Source organism: Neodiprion virginianus, chromosome 4, assembly GCF_021901495.1.
Source record: "Neodiprion virginianus isolate iyNeoVirg1 chromosome 4, iyNeoVirg1.1, whole genome shotgun sequence".
NCBI lineage: Eukaryota > Metazoa > Arthropoda > Insecta > Hymenoptera > Diprionidae > Neodiprion > Neodiprion virginianus.
This window is the reverse complement of record NC_060880.1, coordinates 18,794,572-18,813,199: the sequence shown is the minus strand read 5'-3', so window position 1 is coordinate 18,813,199 and position 18,628 is coordinate 18,794,572. Positions and strand designations below refer to the sequence as shown.

Genomic DNA, 18,628 nt, shown 5'->3' with positions numbered 1-18,628 from the left:
ACAATTTCGAAGATTTAACATGACAGTTAGATCGACAATGAGCAGTATAACCCTTTTTTGCGTTCTTACCGACGGTTGGTAATGCGTTGAATCTTTTTTTTTCGTGTTTAGCGGGTCCAGCAGACATTCGAGGAAATCGAAATGGTTGAGTTGAACAGCGCGGGAAGCGGCGGGGGCGGTCAGGGGGGTGTGACCGGAAGTTCGAGCGTCGGTGCGGGGGTGGGAAGAGCGGGGGTGATGGAGACGCAGGTGCGGGGTCAGTGGTACAGAGTGTTCGTGTCGTTGGAGGACGATTACCTGAGTATAACGCTCGACGAGAGCTGCGAGAACGCGAGTTCCCTCAACGGCAACATAAACAACAACAACATTGACAGTCTGAACGATCCCGACGTACCGGACAGCGTCGCTAACCAGAAACGCGTCGTACGCGTCGTAAAGAGCGACAACAACGGGCTGGGCATATCGATAAAGGGCGGCAAGGAGAACAAGATGCCCATTCTTATATCGAAGATATTCAAGGGCATGGCCGCGGACGCCACCGAGCAACTCTACGTCGGCGACGCCATACTCGCCGTCAACGGCGAGGACCTCAGGGAAGCGACTCACGACGAGGCCGTCAAAGCTCTGAAGCGCGCCGGAAAGGTCGTCGAGCTTGAAGGTGAGCGGAAGTCACGTTTTCGCCTTTCGAGGTTGGAGTTGGTTACGTTGACGTAACGAAAATAAAACTTTTCCGAATACTTGTGCTTGTTTGTTAGGGTGAGCCAAAAAAAAAAAAAAAAAAAAAACTAACCTATCGAACTTGTGGTCTTGAAAGGAACCCGTTTACTGAGAAGAAACAATTGTACCGTTGGGGAAAATTTTTCTGCTCAATTTTGGAAGGTGTCGCTGGCCATTTGAAATTTTACATTTAAATTACGCGCGAAAAAATTTTACTTCGTTAAAAATTCTATGACCTTTGAACCGTTTGAGATGGAATAATTTTTCACGCATATTCTTGCAGGGCATTAAATTCTCTGAACAAAGAATCCGGAGTTGATTTTTTATACTCAATAATTCGTAGCCGTGAAAGTCGAAGAAAAGTGGAACTTTTTTTTCAAAATTACTCCATTGAAATAAGTATTTTCATATCTTTCAAACGGGTAATCTAGTAAATTCACGCTTACTTCGTTGGTATGAGGATGCACACTTTTAGGATGTGCGTGACAGTCTCAGAAATAAATGTCTGTAACTCCTTCAGAACTGTTGTTTCGAAATTCTTAGACACCGTAAAAGATCCAAGAAATATTAAGCTACTGTAAAAACTTTGGGTGTAATATGAGATTCAAAGTTCACTTTGTATTAGGATTGCGCTAGTTTTTAAATTATTGTAGTATTATAGGAGAGGGGGGGGGGGGGGGGGATTCTAAACTTTACGTTCTCAAACACCAAAATTCACAGAAAAACTCAGGGTAACAAAAAAATTTTTTTTTTCTATTATCAGCTATTTGGGCAGTATTTTTTTCTGATCAACCTTAGATATTGAATAAAAAATGAATTTTTCATCTAAATATTGCTTTTTCAAGTCGTACATAAAAATGTTGATGAAATAAATAACTAGAACCAGTTTCAAATAACTCCGCTTATTCCTAGGGTCGTTGACATCAAATCTTAGTAATAATAAGGCTGTTCAAATATCAAAGGCAACAAAACCACTGTTGATCGGTGTAATCGAAGCTTTAGATATAGGTGGTTTTATTTCGTTCAACCTGTAGTTTGCACACATTTTCCATTTAAACACAGTTTCAGCTAAATCTGCTGATGAATGTGACGCGGTTTATATCATATGAATATCGATTTATATTACATTCAGGATTACTCTCACGAATATTAACGCTCCGGTAAAAGAACTTTGGGGGAAAAAAACGCAGGCCTGTGTAATCATTGTTTCGCTATTCCATTGCCACTACGACACGGAAGTGTGCTTGATTGATTTTTTTTTCTTCATACCAATGTAAGTAACGTTACGAATCGCCAGGAACAAATCAATATTGTCCAGTTTTGGAGGGAATTTGAGGGATAAAAGTTGAATTTTTCAAAATATAAGTATCTATATTGTTTTACTTTTTCACACTCATTACTCAGATTTGAAAAATTCTCGGTTTGTAAAATATCGGCTTCATCTTTACGAATATGCATCGTTAGGATAACGTTGCTAACTTCAACCTTATTTCTCATTTGTTCTAATTCATTCGTCCAATATTCTTCCGATTTTGTGTGTGTTGCTTGGAATTTTGAGATCAGCTGTAATAACGAGGTTTCGAGGAGTCAATGAAACTTTGTAAGCTGTGCAAAAGTATAGCGAAATGATGAACTTGAGGCCGAATACACCCGATTGATCAAAAATCGTTTATTATCAGAAGTCAGAATGTAAGGAGAAACTTAGTTTCCCATCTAACTGGATCGATTTTATTATTTATCGTGTTACTGTCCACGGAAAAAGAATTCTTGGAAACGAGTAATTAACTGGTACGAAAGCACCAGTCCCAGAACTTAAAGAGGTTCGACACCTTTGGTGCGGAAGATGATACCGAAATTCTTGCAAAAAAAAAAAAAAATCTCGTCGAACGGTTTTAATGAGAACGAGTGGATATTCAAGTTTTATGAATTTAAGGGAGTTCGTTTGCAAGTAAATTCAATTCTAAACTCGTTACGCGGAAGCTTCCATCCTCATAAGAAGACACGACGTAGAATTTCGAAAGTTTCGTAACTTTTACAGAAGTTTCCTAAATTCTTTGGGAAATTTTCATAGAAAGTTGATTGATTTCATTGATCACCATTTCACTTGCTGTAATTTTTTAGAGAATTTTATTACCAATTTTGAGTATTAATTTTTTTTTTTTTTTTCACCTACTACACCGTTAGTTAAATTGATATACCAAAGCAAACTTATTTCACGGGTGACAAACCTCGACTGTACAATACCGCGCAATATTAGCGTATAATTTAAGGAGACGCGTCAGTGAAATTCTACAATTTTTTAATCAGCTTCAAATTTAAACTCGTAATCAAGCTTCGTAAAAAATTCTTGGTTTTCACCCGGTTTCAATCAATCATATTTCATACATTGTCCAAAGATTATTCAAAATTACGTCAAAAAGTGGTATGTTCTCCAAAAAGATTCTTGGGTTATAATTTATTGGTTGGTAAAAATTTCAAAAAAATCCTTACGCTATCGGAGAAGCGTAGGCAACAAAAGTTGTTATGGAAATTGCGATCCGACAAGCTACCACCTAATTTTTCCAACAATTGGTAATTATAAAAACTAACGATTACCTACAACGTGGTCTCAAATTCATCAACAAACTAGTGTACACATATATGTTCACGCGCATTGCTTTTAAGCTCATACTTTTAAAAAGTAACACGTCTCCCTTGTAATACGTGTGTGCAAACGGAAGAAAAGCCTCCAGTTGTTTGTTACCTTGGTTTGCTTTGACTTTTGCCTAATATGCTTTTCTTCGTGCCCCGAATACCTCACATATGTATGTAACTTATATCTCGTGTGTGTGTACATATATATATATATATATAAACTGTACGTGAGGGATTTTTACCACCATCGCACGACCTCAAATCGTGAGCCTAATTCAGATCTCATTAACTGTATTATAGCTACTATATATATATATATACAAAGCGAAGGTGTATATAATAGCGTGACTTAATGCTCCGATGTGAAACTATGTTATACGGTGATCAGTGGTTCAAAGTATAGGGAATGGAATATATATATGTGAATATGTGTAGATGTTATCTTCGATGGGTTATACAAGTCGCGAAGTTTGAGAAAAATTTCGTTCTGTTCAAAGTTAATAGAAAATTCGTGTAATATTGATATTATGCAAGTAACTAACTGTTTTATACGATTACAGATAAAATACTACAATTTATTGTGATTGTATTTTTTTGTCTTGATGATAATACATTTTGTTTTTCGGCTAAATAGAGTCTTGACATAAATTCACTTTTGCATAAACATCAAATTATCGTTACGTTTGAAAGGAAGTATGGCACGAGTGACGATGATGATTATAAAAAAAAAAAAAAAAAATGAACAGCAACTCAACGTACTTGTTGATTTTTCGATCAGGTTACAGCTACGTAACACTAATTTTCCACTTTGCCGCCTATAAAAATATATTTTTTGGCTACGATAGATAAAAATGAAGATAATCAATAACTGTGACATCAGCAATCACAACTATAAATTAATCTCAGCTTGTCGGTTTTCATATTAATTAAATTTATATTCACCGAACAGAAGAAAGTATAATTACACGTAAAATTTTTCAAAATGTTGAAGATAAAATATTATCGTATCTACAAATTGCGCGAAGGTAAACAACAGCTTGGAAAATTTCCGTTGCTTTTATCTTTTTTTGTTCCTTTCTTCCCTTTTCGCTTCTCTCTTTCCTTTGCCTCGTGTTCTTTTATTTTTTAATGACGAAGTGCTCGTCGCGTTTCGTCGACGGCCGTTTGACGCCCCAGCTGCTCGTCGTTTTGTCATCATCGTCGCGACGTCGTGTCTCTAACTCGTCGCCGACTATAATTAAGGGTAACATGACGGTCTCCCCCTCCCTCCCACCCTCCCTCCCTCTCTCTCTCTCTCGTAAATGTTACGTATAACTGTTATACCATCGCATCGTGCATAGTTTAACACTGTGGTACCGATACTTAATTGTTAATTGCTCGTCATCACGCCATAGCCACGGCCTTTCTCCTCCTCCTCCTCCTCCTCCTCCTACTCGCCGTTGCATCGTGTAGTTTGTTGTGTCCTTATTCATCTTTTGTAATTCTCTCGTCACGCTCGATCTTGTCATATCATTCATCGCACGCACGCACATCCCGCGTCAATTATGCATGCCTGTACCGAGAGAATTCTGCAAAAGTGCTTCTACGATTTCGAGAAATTCGAAATAATGATAAAAGAAGAGAGAAAAATTAATAAAATATTAAGGTTACGGAACGTTGTTGGAAATTATCTTTACACGCAATTCGTGATCTGATTAGTGAAAGTCTTGCCGTGATTGTCAATTTCAGATCTGATGGAATTTTTTTTTTTTTTTTTTCTTTGTATCATTGTTTTCAATTAGAAATTAAAATTTGTTTTCACATTTTTAGTTCTCAAATCGTAGGCCTTATATTATTGTACTTAGGAAATTGTTGAACAATGAAGAAGAAAAGTGAAATATTCGTTTCGAAAATTTTGTGCACGCAAAACTGAAAAAGAAAAAATGAACAATATTATTGTACTTACATTTGAATTATTTTTTATAGCGAAATTGAATTTCTCTTCGTACACGTGTATGATTTTGAAATGTGGACATTTATTGCGTTATAAATACGTATTGTCTAATTTCATAAAGAAAGTTATAGTCAAAATAACGAAAAATTGATTTTCGGAGTAAGAGTGAACTGATATTTTTCCTTACTCGTTATGTTTTCAAGAATATTTAAAAAATAGGTTTCGTCAGTTTTCAAATCTTGCACTAAACAGAATACGTATATATTAAAATAATTCAATTTGCTCGGGATGAATTTTCGAAAATGGTTCGATTGAAATTCTTACAGCTGCAACTTTCCGCAACATTTAAAAATCGGCTGGTTTCTGAGGCTTGAAAAAATATCGCACGAATATAGGTGAATAATGGTTTTACGGAAGAAAATCTGTGTGGAAACTGAATTTACAGCGATTTGGCTTAATTTGATGAAGAAAAAAAGAGAACAAAAAATGTACGAATGAAATCCCCGACATAGATTTATTAGTTTTCCTTATTCTTCCATACTTTTTCTTCTCCCTCGGGTTTTGTTCTCTGCTTTTTTCCTCTTGCTCCCTGTTTCGATTCATTTACTTTAACGAACGATCGAACCTGTGTGCGCGGTAATAAAAATTAATTGTAAGGTCGTTTAATTAGTCTCCATATTAACACCGGTTATAAAATACGAATTATAGAATTCTATACAGCAGGCACATGGTCTATAATACGTATATAACATGTACAATAAAAAGTGTAGAAATGAAAAATTACACGTTCCTCTATGTATTTCCTCTCTGTTTCTCTCTCTCTCTCTCTCTCTCTCTCCCCCCCTTTTTCTCCTTCTCCCTCTCTATATGGCTGTGTATGACTGCGGGCTTAACGCGATTAAGAACTTGTCGAAACTTTTCTTTCCGAGCAACCGCGCTGCTGCCTGACGGTTTTTTTATTGTGCAGTGCACCTTTATATACACGTATACGTGCGTACGTACGTATGTGCACCGTTCGTATACAAACTTTGGTAAAAGTAGAAGGAAAAGAATGAGAAATAAATAAATAAATTGGCACGAGGTGCAATACAACGTGATAATAACCGGATAACTAAAATTCATTCTCTGTTTCATTTTATATTTATTCGTTTTGTTTTTCTTTCTTTTTTCTTTGAAGAATAAAAAAGAAAAGAAAAATTTAATCACTTATACACGCGGTGGTATTGGCCTGGAATTTATTCAGTGTTACGATCGGATCTTCTTATCATCCCTCCTATTTATACGAATGGTGTGTACAAGTAGGTACGTTGTGGGTATATGTTTATACAGTACGATTTGTACATGAAATATACGAACCGAAGATTCGCTCGGTCTTAGCTGCTTGGGGTCAGATTAGATACAAGAGAAGCAATTAGGTCTGAGCGATCCGGTGAATGTTGATTGAAGAGACGAGAGTCGTACAAGGTGAATCTGGTATACACGTGGGAGGCGTATTGCATGATCGATTTTCACATCAGGCGCTGAGGAAGAGGCGCAAACCACTCGGTCGTTACACACTTATTGTATTATATGTTAAACACCGCTCGACGAGGAGGAAGGAACGGAATATATACATGTATAGTATCCCTGTGATTTAAGCTGCGGATATGTCGTACGCAAGGATAAGGTTTCTGAAAAAAAAGATTTCATTAGAAACGCGTTTTTGAAAGTTTTTGCACGTTTTATTTTTGTTGATTAAAAGCAGAAAATTTTACAGTTAGATGTAATGTAACATTCTTTTTTTTTGTATGTAAGCAAATGTAGAAAGCGTCATCGTTGGATGTGAGAAAAGTGAAGAGAGGCTGATTGTAAGAAGTGAAAATTGAAGAAGAATCACAAAAATTACGTGGTGCGTAAAAAAAGGGAGAAAACGAAGGATTGTTTAATATATAAATATGCAATACACGCTGATACGTGCAGTGATGAGAGCGAATCATGTATTTTTGATACTTGCATTTTATATAGTGTATAGTACGTATACATGAGGCTTTTCACCCCAGACCGACCTACGTCTGACCCTCATTACAGGCGTTTTTGTTTTTTTCTTATTTTTATTCTCAAGTATCGTGCAGGTTGTACAGACAAACATTTTTCACCGAGTTTTTGAATTTTTCGACCACGGGCTTGACTTTTACCGCTTCCAAAAATACGGAAATCCAATTTTCGAAATAACAGCACCGATCGACGAGGGTTTAAATTTTAAAAATTCAACATCAAATTCTGTCTGAATTTTTTTTATATCGGACGAAAATTTTGACACAAAGATAGAAGTGGGCAAGATTTAGTTCAGAAGCCTCATGCGAAGCAAGTAATTGAAAATTGAGGAAAATCGAATGAAATATTAATTTCAAAAGCACAAATTTATATTCCGTACGTATTTTTTCATTTTTCAATTACTTGTTTTGTCCGTAGCTTTTAAATTAAAAGCTCGCCAATTTTCATCTTCGTCTCAAAATTTTTGTTTTTTAATAAAGAATTCGTGAAAAGAACTTGAAGCCAATCGATTGCGGCTATTCGTTTAAAAATTGGGTGTTCGTGTTTTCGGGAGCAGTAAGAATGAAAACCACGGTCCAAAAGATCTGAAACTCGGTGAAAGGCATTTTTATTTATTTTTTTTTCGTACACCCTACACTATACTTATAAATAAATAAAATTACCGATATCGCGACTGCAGTTTGTAATATGAAAAAACAAATTTCAAAATGTCACGGCGAGTGTGACTGCAGGAAAGGGCGAAATACGGGGAAAGGAAGGTTGTCTCGAAGTGAAACTTGCGGTAGTCGGTTATAAATTTCGCGTTTACGTTTTAATAATACGAGACGTGAACGGAATTGCGTCAGTGAGGCGGCGGGCCGCAAGGGGGAAGAAAAAGGAAGGGGACGCGCTGCTGCTGTTGCAGACGAGAGATAGAAGCGACTTCGTTATGCATCCGCGTCCCGGTGTTGAATCCTACTTTATTAGAAAAAGAAGAGTCGACGGAGGATGGAAAAACGACGAAATAAATGACAGAAAGAAGAGGAAGAAGAAGAAGATAAGAAAAAAAAAACAGAAGAGAAAGAAACGTAACCGAGTAAAAAACGAATAAAACACGCAACTGTTTAGAAAACAAAAAAAAAAGAAGAAAAAATCACCCAACAAAACTGTACAAAAAAAAAGGAAAGACGCCTGAATCACGGCGGAAGAGACGAGGAGAAGAAATGAATGAAAAGTGAAGAAAGATATCACATGTACGTGCAAGCGATGAAGAAAGGTAGGTAAAGAAAAGAAAAGAAAAGAAAAGAAATAACGAAGGTGGACAAAAACAAAATATAGCTAAAGGAGAAAAATATGTTGCCGAATTAGACAAGTAACATTTATTTATCGAAGTATAATATTTATATTGGAAAAAAACCGACCCCAGGCATTGGGGATGGCGTGCAGAGTTTTGTCATATTCTGTACCTACCTACCGGCCTTTGTTTCGGGCATTGTTTATCTTATCTGTCCTGCTTCCCATCGATATCGCTCGATATGTGTATAAAAAAGAAAAAAACAATAAATAAAAGAGAGAGTGAGAGAGATATTAAAGTGCTCGAACGTAAACGGCGCCTCCCTTTTGATTTTTTTTACAGTGTATAATCTGTACAATACGTTACACACCCTAATCAAAAAGCGGAACCAAAAATATCTGAAGGAATAACAATAACAATAACGATAGCAATAATAATAGAAATGCGAAAGAACAAAGGCGAAAAATAAAAAGAAAAAAGAAAATCGAAAAAATGGGAAGACCGTTTTTTAAAGCCTGATGAAAAAAGTCTAATCATACAGAGGAATCAAAAGCTGAAAACAATTATATTGCAGAGTTATAATTGCTTAGTTATCTCTAATATATTATATGTATGAGGTTAAGGCGAAAGAAAATGAAGAGGAAAAAAAAACAGAAACAAAGAAACAAAGAAAAAAATAACCAGGAACCGCTTTCCGGAGTTGCTAAGTAAAGGGGATAAAATGTAATTTCTAGAATTTCCATATTTCATCATTCACCAATTATACAACAATTACAGTAACTATATTATTGCGTATACAATATAATAACGTACACGTAATTGATGGGGAACGAAATCAGTGCTTTCGAGCAGATTTCCGTGTTACGGTATAAGGTACGGATTTACTAATTTGCCCTGTTTATAGGGCTTTTCACGACCCCGGCTTCCAAGGCCTGCAGTATTATCGCGCGAAACGCCAGTCATCTCCTAATTCTCCGACAACCCCTCCTATCCTTTGCTCTCGCAGTCAGACGCGAGCGAGCAATCCAATCAAAGCGAAAGCTGTTATCCTATAAAGAACGCCACGCTCGACGAGATCAACCCTTAACCGTTACTCGTCGATAATTCATGTTACAGAAACAATTTCGCTAAATCGAACGTAACAATTATCGATCACTGTTGCTAAGTTGTTTTGAAGGATTTTGGTGATTGTGTAATTTGGTAATTTTGATGATTGGTAATTGCTCGGAAGGATTTTATTACGCCTTTGCCGAATTCGAGTCCGCAAGGTGTTTTAGAAATTTGAATTTCAAGACACAGAAAGAAAAGAATTAGTCATATCCGAGAGAGGGAAACGTTGGGAATCATATTTTGACGCTCGGTTTTTTTTTAAATATCTTTTACTCTGCAGTTTCACGATAAAAAAGAAACATCGAATTTCAGTTTTCATGATCGCTGGAATCTGAACAAGGTAAATTGAAGTTAAAAAAATAGAGTAAAGAAAGTGATTGTGAGAATTTGGTCAAGGATGTTTCCAAACTGAAGTCAGAGGAATATGCTAAAATGTAATTTAGAAAATTTTGAGAGTATAGAAAAGTGAGAAACGTTAAATGGTGAAGTAAAAAGAAACCAACATAAAATTCTGACGATTTTGTAGTGAGAGATTTTTTTGTTTTATTCAATTTCAATCGTTGCATAATTTGAATCGCTCAACGCAACGCCTACTTTCAACAAAATTTCAGTTCCACGACACAAATGTTTGCTTTTGTTTACGAAATCGAGAACTATCCATTTTTATATTGAGGAATTTTCAATCAATCCAATGAAATTGACGCATCACGGGCATTTGCTATTATAAAGTATTTAAATGATTTTACTTTACGAAATACGTTATGAATACACCGAATACTCGTTTGGTCTCGATAAATCTAAATTTATTGCTCTAAATCAATATGATTTTTCCATTTTAGTTGACACCCCGCAATAAAAATTCATTTCTGCGGTTCTAAGATTTCACAAAGTCTGCCGATAAAAGTGAATACTTTCTCATTTATTTAAATCTAGAAATACTTTTTTCCTCAGCGTGTAATATATATACAATAGTTCGCTGTATTCTTACTCGTTCCGACGATACTGTAACACATTTTGGCTTTACGCATTTTACAGTTCTATTTATCAGAAAATAATGAATGGAATAAAGAAATGAAACCCACTACCAATAACGTCAACTTGGAATTTCTTTTTCAAACTAATTCAAAATTGAACAGAAGCAAAATTGAACAGAAGAAACTTGAAAATCAACCGCGCATGCGTCGAATAATTCAATTTCATTGGTCGGCGAAATCTTCCCGCGGCGATATTCTTGTCTGCGACGCAGGTGAGCCAACGTACGCAAAATGTGTACGTTTGAATTTTCAAAGAGCATAAGCGTTAAATTCCGACCGTTCTTTGAAGAATCGACTTTCCGACCCGATATCAAACGCATGCCAAACCTTTCCGAGTCACTGCCTCAATTATTTGAGATTCTAACCTCGAAAATTCGTATCAATTACATCGCCGCCGGAAACAGTTTGACAGCTGAAAACTTGGGATGGCCAGCCTGCACGAATATCCGACAAAAGTCGCGCATGCGCGGCAGATTTACAAGTTTCGAGGGATTGTCCCGGCATACGAGACGTGTAATATTTATAAAAAAATCGATATTGCGACCCTCCGATTTTCCGACTCGTGTAAATTTCCTTCACCTCCACCGGAATTCCATCGAACATTAGCAGCAATTTGACCCCGGCAATTTACGAAGCAGGACTAGCTCTGACCGAATTTCGCGGGATCCTTGGGCCCAGTCATAGTCCTGAGACAGGCAAATTGCGTCACGTGTTCGAGAGCGGCGGGGAAGGCGGGAGGGCCGCGTTATCTGGGTTTGATAGCCGGCCGCTCCGGAGGCCCGATACCAATCTTGCAGGCGGAGGGCGAAGAACCCTTTATTCCCCCGCCCTTTATCTCGGCCGCAAGGACGCCGAGGGTAATGATTGACGGTTCCCCGGACGACGCGGGATATATCTTATACACGCAGGAGTGCCGAGGAGAGGAAGAGGGAGAGAGCCTTACCCTTTCAGGTTTTAGGGATGGTCGTCGGGTTAAACGTCGCGAGGCTGGAAATAAATTCAAACGGATGAGGCGTAAAGACATCGGTTGGTGTTTATTTTGACCATCGGTGATAGCGCGTCAAAAATCATTGCGTAGAAACGGGCATGTTGATTCGAATGACTTGAAAAATTTGATATTACTTGAATTCATAAGACAACGAAATACCAGAAAATTGATCGCTCTGTTCAAACAATCTTTACTCACTGAATTTTTAACATCTTGAGCTGATAATTGACTGAGTAAATCTCGAGCTTGACAATCGGAAGATCAATGTTTTTTGATAGTTCGATTATAAGATATTCACACATTTGGTATTGATTACATTGTTTATTCATAAAAAGGAGAGATAAGAAAATAGGCAAATGGAAAAGGCTGAAATTATGAACAACGGCTCACGAGTCGATATTTTCTTTTCATCGATCGGTTTCTGAATCGTTAAATATTTAGGATATTCGTTTGATACCATTACACGGCTTCGGATATTATTTGCAAAATTGTATCTAATTCTAAGATACCGTTGATCCAAAATTTCTATTCATTTTTGTGTAAGATTTTATTATACGTCACTAAACTTGGTAAAGGTTGTATTAAATCTTGTCAAGTTCGTTGACGTTTTCTTATTCCCAGTGAAATTTGTTTCTATTTTTTACAGGGTCAAGACAATCGGTTAAATAGACTTTCAATTGTACGAAATCCAGATAAAAAATTTTTTCACCATGGGACACTTTCTTTTTCTCACATTGTTATCATTGGATATTAAATTCTTCAATATTCCACTGATGTTGATCTTGTTTTATTGATTCACAAATAGCAATATTTACTTCCGGATATTATTGCAAACAGAAGAAAAGAAAAAAAGGAAGAAAAATCACGAATCTGTTTGAGTAATCCAGTAGAAAACAGTCGAAAAAAATCCGAATGAAATCGAACGAATCTACGACATGTTTTCAGCATTCGAAAACGATTTGATCTGAAAAATCGGTATCTATGTTTTTGTTTACATAATTTTTAAATAATTTTCATTCTTTAATATCGATGTAAATCATTGTACTTAGCAAATGTACTTATTTTGTTACTGAAAGATTTCCACTTCATCATCACCCGCCAAGAGCAATTATACACTGATTAAAAAAAAATTGACCCTTCATTTTTGCTTGAAGAAAACCTGGAAATAAATCTTCCGGCGATGAATTACAGCAATACAGCAATCTGCGAGAGCGTAATTTTTAACATAAAAAAAATTGACGACTCGTCGATGGTTCGAAAAAAAAAAAATTACACAAATTCAGGAGTTGTACCACACGAAAAATTGCCGAATAAAAAAGGGAGGCTGAAGGTTTTTGATTGGTCAATTTCACGTGAAACACTCCATACATATTTATTCAAAATTTCGTATCTGAAAAGGAGCAAAACTACCCCTGTGTGGCTGGTTTCGTTTCAGTCCGTTGCGCCAATTGCACGGTGGTGGATAAATTTCTAATCTTTCGGATAAATTTCTTCTCCGCTTCCTGCGCTGCAGCACCAGCATCATCCCTTCCCGTTTCTCTCTCTCTCTCTCTCTATCTCTCTCTCCCTCACTCTCTTCGCTCCACTACCCCTGGCAATAGCGGGAGAGCTCCAGGCGCAGACAATAACGGATACGCTTGGGTAAAATTACGCTTTCCAATTAGTCAGACGGAGGCCGCAGACATTACTTCACCTCTTAATGAACATTCCGTGTCGACTCCGTCAACGGTGACGACCCGAGGGATGAGGGAGGGGATCCCGTTACCTTCGAGGAACGCTCACACGCCTCGAGGCCTACCTGCGCCTTCTACTTAGGAACCACCCTCACCCCCATGCTTCGAGGCGTCTTCGAGGACTCTCGAACCCTCGGGAACTTCCCTGCAGGCCTTATATCCTCGGCTGATTTTCCACGCGTATGTCCCTGCGACGTCCTTGCGATATTTCGGTATCCACTTACACTGATTGTGAGAGAGAAAATTTCTATCCGCTGTAAACATTCCTTTGAAATGTTACCCGGCAAAATCTACCCTCGGGTCACCGTGGTCCAGATTTATGCTTGATCTAGAACTTTGAAGTACGGAATTTCTAACCTTTAAATCCGATACCCGTTTTTTCTTTTCTTCAACTGAAAAACTTTTGTAAATTGCGGTTTTCGTCAATTTTTGTCGATCCAAGTTTTACCCATTTCGATATGTGATTTTTTTATTGTTTACAATTCTGCGGAACATTCTTCTTCGACAAATTATACGAACAAATTGCACTTTTGAAAGATTCGGTTCTGTCGACTTATCGCCGCTGGATAAGTCGACTTTTTTTTTTTTATTTTCTTCACAATGTCCGAAAGGTTATCCAATTATTTGACGTGTGTTTGTTTTTTGTTTGTTTTTTTTTAGGATACAAATGGATAAACGTATCGATAAATAAATCAAAGTTATCAGTGATGAAAGAATCAACTATACATTCATTTCGGTGAACAAAAAATGTAAATTTGGTATAATTTATTATTATATATTACTCAAGTTACTTTACGTGAGTTCAGACCATTTCAAGTAATTATCAAGAGAATTCATGCGATTTCAAGTTATCTCATGTGTGTGTAATAATTCTCAGTAGTGAAATGAACGTCTTTTAGTCTCTTTGCGAATCAGATACGGTTGAATTAAAATGTGGAGATCAAGCCCTCAATTCATAATGATAACGTAGCTGTGAATTAGCAATTTCGGCATTGATTTATCACTTCTACGACGAGTACAGACACTTTTTCTCTGTAAATGAATTCTTACCAGAAGGCGCAGATCGATCATATTTTTCGTGTTTCCTCATCAAAGCTCGGACTCTTATAATTAGTTTTTTGGTTTTGCATGATTTTAAATATTAGGAGATAGGATACGTTAACGACGGTATACGGGGGCGAGGTTTGAATGTATTAATTTATAATTTAATCAAGAATTTAATATACATTATAATGTTGGAGAAATAACTTGTTCTGAAAACTAGAAGATCGAGGGATGAATGCCGTATGTTTTATAATTGTACAAAGAATTTTTCATTCCCATCGGAATCGATTTTGGCAAAAAAAAAAAAAAAATCGTCTACCTTCCGTCCAGCGTACATTGCACTTGTATTATCATCATTATTATCACTCACTGAAATGGAACAATTTTTCAATTAAATTTACACCAAAATTCAGGTACATAAATTTTGCTCGAAAATCGTTTTATGAAAGAGCAAAAAAAAAAAAAATAAAAAATCAAATGTCAAAATAAACTAAATCTGGCCTATGTCCAAAAATGTTTATTTCTGAACGGTTTGGACAGTAAGAAGAACGACAAAAACGTACATGATCCATCGATTGATCAGTTCTAATATTATTAGTGCTAAAAAAAGGATGTGGAGAGTTAATATTTCTTCCAGTTTGGTGTCAAATGTAAAAATGTTTTTCATTTTTTTATTTTCGTATTCCGGAAACTCGTTTTAAAACCGTTTGAAATGTTACCGAATTTCGTTTTGCCCCTTCGCTTCACCGAATTCTCCATCCTCTCCTCCCCTCTTTCTCATTAGAATTCACCCCTAAACACATATAAATATTTATATATACATATATACACACACACATATATATACATATATACATGCAACAGCTGTGCGTTGATTTTATTTATACCGGCTAAATCCCGCAATTCAGATAAAAAAAGAGGAGAAAAAACAACTCAATCCCTTGGATTTCTAGAGGCAAATTTTTTCCCCACTCAATACCAGGCTTTTACAAAATCTGTGCAGCATTGACATTCGTATGAAGAAAAAAATAAATAATGTTCCACAATAATTATTGCAAATGGATTTATTACATTGAGAGATATTTTTATTTCCGGTTACCGCCGTCAGTCCTTGACTATTTTCATTTTTTACCGTAATCGAAAAATATAGTTCTAGGTACAAAATGAAAATTAGTTTTCTAGCTGTTAGCGGAAAGTCTGGTATCCGTTGCTATTCCTTCTCGTTACGATCACTGTTGCTATATTTTCTTGTAACCGTTGCGAAAATTTAACGCTTGTGCAACAATGAGTTGATGTTAAAGCCTTGTTTGGCTAAAAAAGTACAGCAAACCGAACAAATTGATTTTGCGTTGCTATTACCAAACAAGGATCGACAATAGTGCAAAATGATTAAGCGTACCTCGTTCTTCGTAATTCCAACAATATTCAAACAGTTTTTTTAACGATACCTGTTTTACCGAATTATTCCAGTTACTACAACAAATGAAATTTTTCTCGGTGTGGTATTTCAGAATTGTAGGTGAAAAAAGAATGCAGAGTGAATAATATCTGTGTGTAATAAATACGGAGAAAAATAAGTCAGACAAAATGTCGTTGTGCAGAATTTATTTCCCAAGCATGACTGCTCGAGTTCGGTTTCACTTGTTCTCTTTCTCTCGTTTCTTCTTCTTCTTCTTCTTCTTTGCGAGGCGTTTCAATATATCATCCAGTTGTACAGATGTATTTCCGATATTTTACCCCTAATCCGTCGGTTTTAACACCGCTAGGCTCCGGCCGAATGCGACGCCGGTAGGGTGGCGAGGAGGGGTTGGAAGGCAGCCTTGCGAATAAATTGAAACTGTCTTCTTGCCCTCCCTCGCTTTTCGACTCAACTTCAATTCCCTCGTCCTGCGAATATATTTATATACCTATATGCACGCGCCACTTGTTTTGTTATTCCTTTCGCGTCCCCCTTCGACGTCGATGGCAGAGCAGAAGAGAGGAGAACGCAGTCAATGTCCCGCGCGATCTGCATTCACCCCCTTCAGCCACTTGAAATTATTTCTTTCGTTTACGGCTTCGCACGTTTCAGACACCTGCAACACTCTCTCTTTCTCTCTATCCCCCCCCCCCTCCGACACTCAGTCACTTAGGTTCTATTATCACGCGGTTATGTTGCCTAGAATGATCATCGTGATCGATATGCAAACGGTATAATACATAAAAGCTGAAGACTGCGGAAAAGAAGGGAGACAACAAAAAAAAAAAAAAATTCCTACTAATTATGAATATTTTTACTTCAATTTATCTTTCGTCAATTCAAAGAACGCTTTTTTTTGTTTTGTAAGGGCGATTGTTTACGTATCCGTCTACGATGTGTAATAGTTCGAATATTACACAAATATAATCGTATTTCGTACTTTGTACAATGATCGCGAGACGAAAAAAAATTTCTCACGGCTGGAAAATTTTTTTAATACAGTCTAGGGAAGAAAGATGAAAAAAAAAATTGATTAGTTTCACGTCAGAGAGATTCGTCAGGAAATGAAAACAAATTAAACGGCTGACTTTTTTCCCGGTTTAATATCTGCTTTTTATATATGAAAGTTATAGAAGTATAAACATACATTTTCTTGAAAATAAATATCCGGCCTGTATGGAGATTGGAAAAATGGAGCTCGCAGAATATAGATATATATATATAGAACAAAAAGAAAAAAGAAAAAGTTCGTGTACACTTCGAAATATATATTTGGAAGAGCAAAAGTTTACACAATTTTTTTTTCCCGTCTATCGATACTGTTTGATAACCTGAAAACTCACCGGATTTTAATATTGGTACATACCTACTTTATTTTATACTTTCCGACGTTTTAGCGAATTTTCAAACTCATCGTTCCCATCGTGTCGTTTTTTGCGTTGGAAAATTGAACCAACGATACACTGTTGTTTAGGAACTTGTAATAATGAATTGTGAAAAATAATGGAGAATAATGATGGCGAACAAACTTCAGAAACATTACTCAAAGTCGGTGTAATCTTCGAGGAAAAATTTCGCAACTTCGAAGAAACAAAAATTCGTACGATAATGAAACATTTCACAATATTGTTGTGAAATTTTTTGAGAACGATTGTAACTTTTGAGAAATGGTGAAATGGTACATTTTAAAGAGGTTGTTTAGCCAAACCTAGGTACTTTTTACTAGTTTCATTGCTAGATATAATCGTAGACGAACATTTATCCCATTTTATTATATTCGTAAGCCGAGGAGTTCTCTTAAAAGTACAAAAATAGAAAACAGTTGAATTTCAAACAAACAATCGAACGAAATCGATGAAAAAATATCGACCTTTGTTCAATCAACCTTCTCAAACGATCGCAGCAAGCTACGTTACACATGAAATCACTGCCTCACCAAAACCCCTGAATTTTCTCTGGCGCCTAGGAATCTTTGAAAAATATGAAGCACCAAAGGGGAGCGGCGTTTTCGGGTCAAGCCATCTAGCTTCCCGTTCGTGAAGAATAAGCCGCCGGATGCTTCTCGAACCCTCGAACCTCCGCATAAAACGTTCCACCATCTTCGGTCCTGTACGCGAAAATTTTCTCCCCGATATCTCGGTCACAGAGGTCAAGATGATCGATCGATTGACTGCCAAAAACCCCGAATCCTCCCCCTCGACTGAATTAATTCAAGTACCGCATTCCGGCGCGTGATAGCATCAGCTGTTCAACGCGTTCGATTTATCCCCCGGGAATATTCGCCCCATCCCTTTCCTTCCATTCCAGGGTAGTTCAAACGTTACGTCGCCAATTTTGCTCCCGATTTGTCACGCGTTCCGGAAACCGTTCGTTCTGAGAGCATTGCGTCACTGGTGAATAACTGGCGGAGCCGATGAATTTTAATCAGCTTTCCTCAACTTAGATTCACCGTTTGAAATTACTCTGTATACCGAAGTAGCGATTAATAGAATTCTAGAATATAGAATTTGAATCCTGAATCTAGAACCTGCAACAAAATTCGGTATATCGTAGATTTCTCATTTTCAGAACCTCGATTCGAAATCAGTGACCTAAAAAAGTTTGAAAATAGTCCAGTATTCTTCATATTGAATTGGACAGTCCCAAATTTGAATTTCGAGTTTTCATCT

General features: G+C 36.8%; 1 protein-coding gene across 1 annotated transcript in view; it reads left to right on the top strand.

Annotated features, from left to right (window-relative positions):
- Positions 1-224: 224 nt before the first annotated feature.
- The window catches only part of LOC124302932 (beta-1-syntrophin), a 238,097-nt gene continuing 219,693 nt past the window's right edge, over positions 225-18,628 (top strand). Inside the window, exon 1 of the mRNA XM_046759533.1 lies at positions 225-658. Within this exon, the coding sequence (XP_046615489.1) occupies positions 238-658 (421 nt within the window). The 5' untranslated portion in view covers positions 225-237. The remainder of the gene's footprint in view (positions 659-18,628) is intronic.